Source organism: Tasmannia lanceolata, unplaced genomic scaffold (genome assembly GCF_043159265.1).
Source record: "Tasmannia lanceolata isolate RefF3 unplaced genomic scaffold, GAP_Taslan_0.1 ptg000003l, whole genome shotgun sequence".
NCBI classification, from domain to species: domain Eukaryota; kingdom Viridiplantae; phylum Streptophyta; class Magnoliopsida; order Canellales; family Winteraceae; genus Tasmannia; species Tasmannia lanceolata.
The window spans coordinates 49,747,398-49,759,013 of NW_027518680.1; the positions used below are offsets into that span (position 1 = coordinate 49,747,398).

Genomic DNA, 11,616 nt, shown 5'->3' on the forward strand with positions numbered 1-11,616 from the left:
TGTTCCTAACAATTAATGGTTCCAGCCCATTGAAACCCTAAAAATTCCAAAACCATCCAAATGAAACCCCTTCGAAAGCATTTCAAAGCCTTAAAAAAATACATACTAATGCAAATTCGTTTAACACACTAGTCAAGAGGCACTTAAAAGAGGTTCAGAGAGCAACAGACATTGTTGGAAGTGTGTGAGATCCAACCCCTCAAGAAAAAAACCCAAAATAAACAAAACCCTACATGAAATCTTTGAAAATTACCTTCGCATAGGGGAGGAAACTAATTTCCGGCGAGAGGGGGTGGTTTCCGCCGAGTATGTCGTGCTTCCGGTGAGTAGAATGGGCTTCGGGAGCGACGTACGAGGTCGACGGCGAGTTTCTCCGGCGAGATGAAACCCTCGTTTGGGAAGAGAGAATGGTACAAGTGAGAAACGGTGAAAAATAATGGGTCTCGTGCTTCCGGCGAGTACAACGGGCTTTGGGAGCGACGTACGAGACAAGGTCGACGGCGAGTTTCTCCGGCGAGATGAAAACCTCGTTTGGGAAGAGTGAAAGTAAGGAAAGTTAAAAGTTAAAAATAATGGGTTAAAAGTTAAAAGTAAAGAAAGTAAAAACTAAAGAGGGGTATTTTCGTCTATTTCAAACCTGACAACCCCTCTTTTACAATTTCTCCAACTCTACCCTTACTTCACAATATAATGAAAACTTTGCATTTTCCTAACAAATTTTCCTTTAGTATATTTAGGAACACAAAGAAGCAAGATATGATTTTATTTATTAATTTTCAATGGTAGAGATTAAATTGGACTGATGGATGGTGTCGCACGCCCTGAACCGAGTCTCGCGACAGCACCGCGTTCCCATGGCTCCTCCACATAGGAACGCAAGGCATAGGACTCTGACTAGCACCTTTGTAACACAAAATATGCACAACAACTATTGGGAAAAAATAAAGTAAACCATAATTATTTCATGATGAATGAATCACCACAATAAAAGTTTTATACAAATGAATGAATACAATAAACAAACAAATGAATGAATACAATAAACAATGTATAGAAGGGGCACTGCTCCCAATGAATGAATACAATAATTTTTTTTTTACACAAATGCAGTGTAATTGTGAGTGAGAGGAAAGAGGTTTAGAGGCAAGAGGGTGGGATCTGTAGGCCAGAAGAAACACCCTTCACATTAGAACATAAGGCAGTAGAGTCTCCATCTTGACCATTGTACACCAAGTTTATGTCGGTGACCTGGACGTTTTGACATGCCACGTACACCTTTACTACACAATAGATTTACCACAACTTGGGATGCTGAGACACCCCTAATGTTTGTGAAACTAATGACGCTGATCTTTACTCGGGAAGAAAACTGTAAATAAGAAGAAGAAATAAATGAAACAATTAGCTATGAATATTCACATGTAAATGAGATATGAGAGAGTGAGAGATTGTAAACAATTTATAGAGTTTAATTACCTCTTTATTACAAGAAGCATAAGGGCAGTATTCTTGATCTATGATTATGAGATTGTAGACGTTGTTCATAACTATATCTTCGAAAGTGAAGTTAGATGCGGAGCTAGGTGATGAAGCTTCAAATGTCTTGATCCTAACACCATTGTCGGTGCCAGTGAAGGTGCAATTTCTCACATGCAAGCCAAATACATCTTTCTCGTTGGGGTATTTGCCAAGGCTACCAACACTAATTCCGTGCCCCGGTCCACAAAAAACATTGGAAACGGAGATGTTAGAGCTTCCAGGCCCGATGGAGACGCAGTCATCCCCTGTGCCAATCACTGAACGGGAGATCTTTATACCAGTAGAGTCCCCGATGTGGATTCCATCTGTGTTAGGGCTGTCCTCTGGGGCTGAGATCTTAACTGATATGATCTTGATGTTGTTGCATGCAAAAATGTTCATGTGAAAGAACTTACTGTTGACGGACGATATGCCTCGAATTGTTGCATCATTTACAAAGTTTAATCTTATAGACTGTTGTTAGCAGAAACAAAAACACATTAAATTAACACATGATTATTGATGGGGTATGAAAAAAAGCAGCCTATTAGCTGTCGATATGTGGCCCCAAGATGGCTCACCACAAATCGAGCGTCAGCCCAGGGGTATTATGGTAATTACCTCATAGTAGGTAAACTCAAACCTATAACACGCTGACACCTGTCCTGGGGTAGTAACTTCCCAACCACCACTCTTAAAAACTCGCTCTGCTCTCCTGCTCATACTGACTTGAGTGTCGAAGGGCCTGTCCGGAGCAACGACTCCGGGTTGGTCTTCTGACCTCGTCTGCTCTTGTGCAGGACTCAGCTCCTTCACTTTGGCTCCTCGGGTCTTCCAGCTCAGCTCTGACGTCATTGCCGTATCGCGTAACAATTATGCTAATAGACTAGTACGGAAAGGTAAACATGTAAAAGTCAGGGTAACAATGCATACTGTGGGAAGGAGCTTGCATTTTACACTCTTGCATTTGTTGTGGGGCCACGCTGATTCCCCTTGGCCATCGAATGTACCGCCTCCTGTGATCATCAATCCATTGATGTAATTGAACACAATCCAACCGTCGGATTCAAACTTGTTGAGATCGGTGGGCGCCTTCACTACCCCTTTGACCTGAAAGACCATGGAGCCCTTGCAGGCCCCCTTGAACATGGCTGGGCCCACCAGGATCGAATGTGCCTTCTGGAATCAAAATCCTAGCAATTCCATCCAAAGAACATGCCTCCTTTCAAGCACTCAACAAAGCCTACCAAATAAATAAGTAGATAAATCATTTTCTAATTAATTTATTCGGTATGACACTATTAATTAACACTGTTGGTCCTTATTTTTGTTTAAGATTCGTTTAACCGAACCTGATTTGCAATGTTCTAAGGGTGCCTTAGCCTTTAGATGAAATATAAGCTACAATTTAAAACCCAACTTGCAATTTGGATGTACATCCAAACAAACCCTAACATACTATACTTTAATGCTATTACCCTCACCTCACTGCTATCTGTTGTGCCATCTGCATTTGCACCAAAGTCCTTTATATTGAAAACCCTGGTTGGACCGGTTGCATGTGCCATCCATACCAACAAAGACATCAGAGAAACTACTCGAAGAATACCCATCTCTGTAGAACAAAGAATAATTTGCGGAGAGATTGTTTTTCTTTTCCAACGTCCCTCTCAATTTTTTTTTAATGTTAATTGGAATGAGAAGACCAATCACCTCTCTTGGGTATTTATAAGAAAAATCTATCTACTGCTCTATCTTCAACTTCTTTTAGTTTTGTGGTTTTAACAACTTGCCTGTCTTGAGATGTTGGTAGAGATGATAGGTTTAAAATACAGTTAAACTCCACTTATTTTTGGCATGTTTTTATCTTGCAGCCATCTACATTTTTATAAACTATCTCTATTTTTAGGGTTTTACAGTCGCTCAAATCTCTTTGATTCATTTATACACAGCGCAGCCATTTTAACCAATTATCGTAATATTCGTTCGCTCTCTCTCATAGACACTACTTTGGTTTTGTTAGTGGTCACTATTTTTAGGGTTACATACATACATACTTATGGTTGCATGGGGTTAGACTTGTAGGTGGCCTCGTTTCAACCATCGATCAAAGAGCATTCATTGAAGAGGCACTGGTCAGTGTTCGATCTTTCTGTCCCATCTAAAAGGTAGGGTTGTAATTTGATTGGTAATTATGGTAGAAATAGAGGGGTATTTTCGTAAAAATGGCAGGTTTACCTCCGCGCGGACGTTCTTCTTCTTTTCTGAGGCTGCAGATAAACTACCATTTCTTCAGGTCTGTTTTTGATAAATGCACCCTCCGCTTTTAACCTTGACACCCCTTTAATTCTCTCTATGTCCACTTTTTTGGAACATGAATCAAGGCTTAGGATCAAATAGTTATGAATAAACATTAGATATAAGCTCCCTAGCAAGATCCAGAACTCTGGAACAAAAAAAAAAAAGAATAAAATTGCAAATTCACGTTACCGGATTCCACCTGCTTTCGAATTAAAAATGAAAATGACGATCTTTCAAATTTTCAATTGCTCCATTTTCAAGAGAGAACAGACAAAAGAGGGTGGACATACTAGGAAATTACAAATAAAGGGCATCCAAAATTGATAAATTTGATTTTAGTGTTTTTACTGTCCTGACAAGTGTCTCTCTTCGTATTATATTTTTATTTATTCATATAGGTACCTCTCTTCATATAAAATATAATGCATTGCTGCAAAAGTTTGGGCAACTCAAATAGTTTATTGTAATTAGTCATTGTGGTTATTATTACTATGTGGCTCACTGACCGAAATTTTTCCAATTTGGACCGTTAACTACTAACAAACCAGTACACATGTATCTAATGGGTAAGTTTTCCAGAAACAATAAGAAACATGCATCCGTCCAACTCTACTACAAAGATGAGTCTCACGTTCTACGTGGGGCCTACTTAGCTTGAATTAATATTTTAACAATTACTGCTCCTCAAATTATAACATAAATCTATCTCGAAAGGGCCCTACGATTTGTTTGTTTTTTTTTTTTTTGGCAGCGTGTTTCATTTCTTTGTGAAAATGTCCACACATTTAGACCTGGCAAAAGGCTGGGCCGGGTTCCACCCAACCCGTACGGGTCCGGGTGGTACGGGCCTGGTCACAAATGACCCGGAATCTTACGGGTCACAATTTGATGAACCCAAACCGCACCCGTATGGGTCGGGTGGACCCGCAGGTCACCCATTTTGTTTTTGTTTTTTTGTTGTTGTTTTTATTACCCCACTAGGATGATCCAAACAGTCCATTTGATGGGCCATAAGGTAAATAGGTTCTGCCCAAAAAATCATTTCCATAGGATGATCCTAGCCTTCTGATCTATGGAGGAATTGCGTATTATTATTTATGGAAACCTCTGTAGATCGGAGGGCTAGGATCATCCTATGGGAATGATTCTTGGGCCACAACCTATTTACGTTGTGTTCCATCACATGGATGGTCTAAAAGGCCGGCTTTAACCGTATAAAATCTCGATCATTTGAGTTTTTATGGGCACCTGTAGGTCCACCCGGCCAGACCCAGTTTTGATGGGACCCGTATGGCCTAGGTCAAATTTAAACATACGGCCTAGGTCCTACCTGCTGATATATTTTTTCGGGCCTTGGGCCTTCGGTAATACCCGGCCAAACAACAACTAAATAAGATTTTCTGTTAATTATTTAGAAATTAAATATGGAGTGGTACCCACTTGAGTGTCACCTTCTGCTTTATTGGCCTTAGTTTAAAATTTGTTTTCTGTGCCCTGCATTTGCCAATATCTATTTATATCAACTCATATTGCACTCAACTCCACCCAACTCACAAGCCAAGGCAAATATGGCAGCATTGGATCTTGCTAGGGAGCTTATATCTAATGTTTCTTTCTTCCCGACGGAGGTCGGAAACCAGAACTCTGGAACAAAAATATTGGTTTCCATTGCATTATTCTTGATTGCTTGGTACGTATGGACGGCCAAGAAATCGAGCAAGGGACATTTCCCTTTGCCGCCAGGCCCACGAGGGTTGTCCTTAGTTGGATTCCTCCCCTTTCTCAACGAGGAACTCCACCATCAATTCGAAAAACTAGCCAAGATATATGGCCCTATCATGAATGTCCGTCTTTTGAACAAGAATGTCATCGTGGTTAGCTCCCCTAAGCTAGCCAGAGAGGTGATGGGAGACCAGGACCCCATTTTTGCCAACCGCGACGTGACGGCCGCAGCATTGGCCATGAACTATAATGGGGCTGACATTGGGTGGGCCCCCAATGGGCCCCACTTGCGCCTCGTGCGCAGGGTTTGTAGCCTGATGAGCAACAAAGCGCTAGACAATTTCTACCCGCTTCGGTGAAGGGAGGTTCGTCAGGCAGTGAGGGAACTGTATTCAAAGATTAAGACCCCCATCAACCTATCAGAGATTACGTTTCAAATTGTGTTGAACTTGCTTATTAGTACAACGTGGGGTGCAACATTGGATGGAGAGGGGAGACGTACTCTCGCTAAGGAGTTTCGTCAATGGACGCAGGATGCTTTGGTGCTTCAAACTAAGTTCAATGTTTCTGATCTTTTTCCTCTTATTGCCCGGTTCGACATTCAGGGGATTGTGCGAGAAATGAATAAGTTGTCGGTTTGGCTTGACAGTGATTTTGATTCCATTATTGATCAATGGAGGAAGATGGATAGCGCGGTAGGGGGTGATGAAAAGAAGAAAGAAGGCAAGGATTTCATGCACTTGCTTTTGCAGTTGACTGAGGATGAAGACCGGAAAACACCTTTCAATGTAACCAACATGAAGGCAATGATAGTGGTAATCTCTCTCTCTCTCTCTCTCTCTCTCTCTCTCTCTCTCTCTCTCTCTCTCTCTCCCCCCCCCCCCCCCCCCCCCCCCCCCGTTTAGAATGTCAATTCAGGAGCTTCCGGGTATGGTGGATTTCAACTTTGTCTCGACTAATAAGTGGATCAACAAAAATCAGCACATTCACTTTTCCTGAAACAGCCTCTTTTGAGTATCATACTATGAGATGCATAGAAAATATATGCTGAAATGTGGGAGATGATTTTTGACGTCCAATCATGTTATAAGGGGGGCATTATCCTACAGGGTCGAAAAAATCATTTTAAAAATTGCGCTGCTGTCGAATCAAATATAAAGGGCGGCGGGATGATGAATAATGCACCTTCATCGTATAATTTCTTTACAAATCAAAGTTACTCTGCATAATAATCCACTTTCTTTCTGGTTGTAATTCAAGTGTAGATCCCAGTTTACACAAATAGCACTCAAATCTAGTCTCTCTTTCTCTCTTATGTAGCAACGATTGGTTTAAAATCATGGCTGGCCATATTAGAGATGTTAACATTGCTATTTACAATGCACTGATTATTGTCTATTTCAACCTTGTTAATAGGACCTATTGGTGGGCGGAACGGATACGACATCGACAATGGTAGCGTGGTCCATGGGCGAGTTGCTGAAGCATCCTCACATAATGAGAAAAGTCCAAGAAGAATTAGAACAAGTTGTTGGGAAGAATAGCATAGTAGAGGAGTCTCATTTGCATGAACTCCATTATTTGGATGCAGTCTTGAAGGAAACCCACCGCTTGCACCCTGCCCTCCCTTTCTTATTAGTCCCCCGAAGCCCAAGCGAAACATGTGTCGTGGGTGGATATAGAGTCCCCAAGGGCTCCAAAATCTTTGTCAATGCATGGGTAATACACAGAGACCCCATGGTATGGAAAGATCCTTTAGAGTTCAAACCAGAGAGGTTCTTAACTGAAGAATTTAAAAAATGTGATATTAGAGGCACGGATTATCGTTTTATACCATTTGGATCAGGGCGAAGAACTTGCGTAGGACTCCCTTTAGCTGAGAGAATGTACCCTTATGTATTAGCTTCTCTCATCCATTCGTTTGATTGGAGGTGGCCGGACGGGACGAACTACGAATTTGAAGATAAGTTTGGGATTGTTACTAAGCAGGCAGTGCCTCTTGTTGCCATTCCAACTCCAAGGTTATCCAACCCAAAGCTCTATTGTTAATATTGTTGGTGGAACCCCTAATTCTATTTCAATAAGAATGGGATCTATTCACCCAAGAGGTGTTTGTGGTGTTTAGCAAATCTCAATTCGGCAAATCTTGTAATCGTATTGTATCTTTTGTTGTTCGTTCCACTTTTATGCAGTTCCCTATGTTGCTTCCTTTCTTCTTTTCTTTGGAATGAAGTATTACCGAAGTTCCTCTAGTGTCTCTTTAGACCCCCGGCAAAGGATTCCAATTCCAATGACTGTTTGGCAGACATGAATAGGGGAAGTAACTAGTAAGTAGGAACAATGGATAAAAAGTACGAGAGAGAGAAGAGAGAGAATCACTTGTTTAAAAAGTAAGAGAGTGAGAGGTATAAGACAAAGAATCTCTCCTCAAAAGTAAGACGGATATAAGTGAGAATCTGTTAGAAATTAAAAAAGAGATATAAGAGAGAGAATTTCTCAAGGGAAATGGTTTCGGCGCTCCAATGATTTGATAAACACGCGCTCCCATGTTTGTCGTGTAGAGTTTAAAGGGCTTTAAGAGCTTTTTGAGAACCGTAATATCTCGCTGACAGCCCTTTAAATACTACACCACAAACATGTGTAACATCACTTGTTTTCTAACTTCTTTTGTAACCTAGCTACATACTCAAATAAAACCAATCTCCTACATATCAATTCTCTTATCTATCATTTTCCTGAAAAGGGAAACACGGCTCTCGCTACGCATCCCAAGCTTCTCATACTTGGTTTGCTGCGATAGACATATTAACCGGGTTTGGCCCATATAATATGATATAAGCCATCTGATTGAATTACTGCTTTGACTATTTTTTTAATCAACCATTTGGAGGCCACTATTCAAACAAAAACTGGGGGAAAAGAGAGTACTTGGAGGCCACTTAACCCAAATGGCCGGGCCCACCAATTGAACTGTTTCCACGGTTGAATAGCAGACCCCACATTCCAGGTAAAAAGACATCGCTTTGGCAGAGTTTAGAACTCCGAGATTTATATGGTGTCAAGTATTTTTAAGCCAGTATTTTTAAGAAAGCACAATGGGTCCCACTTCTTAGGATGATCCAAAACTTTCATTTGATCGGGCACAACGTAAATAGGCCGTACCCAGTAAATCAACTCCATGGAATGATCCTATCCGTCTGATCTGAAAATGCACTGCTGATTATAGAAACCTCTAAGATCGGAGGGTGTGGATCATTCCATGGAGTTGATTCCCTATTTACGTTGTGGCCCATCAAATGAACGGTTTGGACCATCCTAAGAAGTGGGCCCAGTGTACTTTCTAAAAATTACTAGACTACACGCACACCCATATTAATAAAATCTCATTATCATGGGTTTAAACTTTCATCCAGATTTTGGCTGCAAGAGAGAATGAGAGATGATAAACAAGGAAAGAGATTAGCTAAGATTTGGCAAGAGAGTATCCTAATCAATTAAGATGTCTAATCTAATCCAACAATTAAATCCACCCCATTCAATCCAACAATCTGACTGTGGACGTAAAAAAAATATGTCTACATTAAATTACAAATTTGCCCCTCAATTCCCTAAGCGGGCCCTACACCCCAAAAAATGGGGTCGAAATGCAATTGGTCCCACTTGAGCCCAAAATGGGAGGCCCACTAAGTAGCAAGCCCAAGGGCCACCATTTCAAGTACAACTCACCACCACAAAACAAAAGGAAAGAGGTAGTGGGTCCCACAACCACTTACACCACTATACAAGTGGTTATGTGGGTAGTTATTGCATATGGGAGTAGTATATAATGGCTCTTTCCTCCTTTTTTTCAAGGGATAGCAAAAAGGCAATCAAAGAGAGAAAACAAAGAAAAACGCAAAGCAAGAAGAAAAAGGAGAACGATCCAAAGAGAAACCTACTTCAAGAGAAGAAAAGCTCTCCCTATACAAAGACAATCAAGTACTTGAAGAACACTTCCAAGAAGATCAAGCCACCAAACAAGGCCCTTCGTTGGAATAAATCTGCACGCCTTCACAACCGATAAAGCATGAAGCCCGGAGTGAAGCCCACACACCTTCAAATACCGAAGAACGAGAATTACGCTGCAAAAGCCCTCATCTTCACCAAATTCAACTTTGTGTTCAACACTTTAATCGTTAATTAGAGGACTTAAGAAAGTTGTACCCCATTTTTTTTTATTAATTACAAATCCTCCTGTAATTTGTTCTCGAATTCTCATGTTAGTGAATTACGCGAAATTTGCTGTCGACAAATTTCTGGCACGCCCGGTGGGACGCCTTTCTCCTCTCATCTTTCGATAAAAACAACTTTCAACTACTCTCCACAACACTCAAATGGTCAGAAAGAATGGAGATGCTTCTACATAAGCTTCTACCGCCGAGGGCAGGAAGGATTAACGTGCCCAGTCTGTCTTCCTCTACCAACACTCCTGTTGGCCCCATAACGCGTGCGAAGACGACGATGGAACTGTCCCAACTCAGAGAGCTTATTGACTACGTGAAAGGGCGACCAGTGGTGAGAGTTGTCTCTAGTCCGAGGACTAAGTCCAATCTCTCTGGATCCCCCACAAATTCGGGGTCAAGTGCCGGGTCGAGGACCGGATGTACATCTGCATTCTCCCCGTCTCGAGGAAGCTCTCCCATCTCTGTCCGACATGTGATGATGGTTGACATCACCACCCTCAAGGAGCAAGTCATCCACATGGCAGAGCAACTCGAATGACTCAACAATGCGGTGGAGGAAAAAGACCTTCAAATCGCCAGACTCATGAACAGGGTCGAGTCGAGCCATCACGAAGAATCAAGCGTAGACCCATCCCACCCGTCGGGATTCACCTCGCAAGTGGAGCACTCTAGCGCCAGAGGAAAACAACACCAGGCAAGCGCACGCTACCCTGCTATAAACACTCCTACACTAAATGTTCCCCAGGCCTTTGTGGCCCTGCTGTCAGTTCAACAACTTCAGAACATGATAGCAGACACTAGCCGTGCCCAGTATGGAGGGGCTCCTCAATCTTCCTTGGTCGATACTAAACCTTACTCAAAGTGCATCGAAGAGTTGCGCATGCCCACCCGGTACCAGCCCCCCAAGCTCCAACAATTTGAAGGGACGGGCAACCAGAAGCAACATGTTGTAGACACTCTCATTTTGCTACACTTTAACCAACAATAGCCTAATGTATTGATCCGTGAAGTTTCACTGGTAAAATAAGCATAATCACATTCCTTAGAATCCATAAAAAGAGCCCCTCTATCATGAAATTTATATATTAGGTCATTAATACCTCGATCTGACTTTACGGATCATCAATCGAAAAAAATAAGCTAGGGTCACTTCACACCGGGCCTTGATTCCATTCCGAGACCCGATTTCCGTAAATCGTCAGATCGGGGGCAGATTTTGACCTGGGTGTCTTTCTTTACCAAGAATTTGCCATCATTTAGTCAAAATAATATCAATTAAGGTTGATTTCAAGTTCGGATTAAACATTGGGTCACTTAAGTGAGCAAAAACCTAGTGAAAAATCACGGATCAAGGCGGGATAAGCGAGATCCGTCGAAATCGTCCCATTAAATCATTGATAAGAAAACTTTTTAATGTCTCAATTATTGTCAATATCATGGTTTAATGGTTTTAACCGTTGACCCAAAGTTGATCCAATCGGTTGGTTCATTTGGATTACCGATTTGCTCGATCTTTGAAAAAATGATCTACAGGAGGAGATCGAGGGCCCTCACTAGTCGAAAATTTCAAAATCAGTATTTCTATGGAAATATTGGACTTAAATGAAAGAGGAAAAATCAACGATTCCAACGGTGAAAGAATTATAGAAATCAGATGCCAAAATCTCCCGGAAACGGCGTTTTCGTGTTTCCGCAAGGTTGCTCTTTCCCCCCACTTTCTCTCTCCTCTTCCACATATTTTTTCCACTTGGAAAAACATGTAAATACATGGGGTGGGTGATTTTTGTATGCTAAATATTTGGGAAATCTTTTATGAAGAGTCCACGATATTTGGAGATCTCATCTCGTCTAT

At 41.5% G+C, this 11,616-nt stretch overlaps 1 protein-coding gene and 1 pseudogene across 1 annotated transcript; one reads left to right on the forward strand and one right to left on the reverse strand.

Moving 5' to 3' along the window:
- Window positions 1–1,137: 1,137 nt before the first annotated feature.
- On the reverse strand, window positions 1,138–3,131 carry LOC143869862 (exopolygalacturonase-like; annotated as a pseudogene).
- A 2,256-nt stretch (window positions 3,132–5,387) lies between these two features.
- LOC143869863 (7-ethoxycoumarin O-deethylase-like) lies at window positions 5,388–7,590 on the forward strand. The gene is made up of 3 exons (XM_077376422.1): window positions 5,388–5,806; window positions 5,903–6,356; window positions 6,958–7,590. Exons 1-3 carry the CDS (start codon window positions 5,388–5,390, stop codon window positions 7,588–7,590), a joined length of 1,506 nt encoding a protein of 501 aa, XP_077232537.1.
- The last annotated feature ends 4,026 nt before the right edge of the window (window positions 7,591–11,616 follow it).

What these genes read in the sequence shown, in the direction of transcription:
- LOC143869863 (XM_077376422.1), top strand. Translation starts at nt 5,388, where the DNA reads ATGGCAGCATTGGATCTTGCTAGGGAGCTTATATCTAATGTTTCTTTC. An exon ending in TATAATGGGGCTGACATTGG is followed by an intron (nt 5,807 to 5,902) that starts GTGGGCCCCCAA and finishes GCTTCGGTGAAG; the next exon opens with GGAGGTTCGTCAGGCAGTGA. An exon ending in ACATGAAGGCAATGATAGTG is followed by an intron (nt 6,357 to 6,957) that starts GTAATCTCTCTC and finishes CCTTGTTAATAG; the next exon opens with GACCTATTGGTGGGCGGAAC.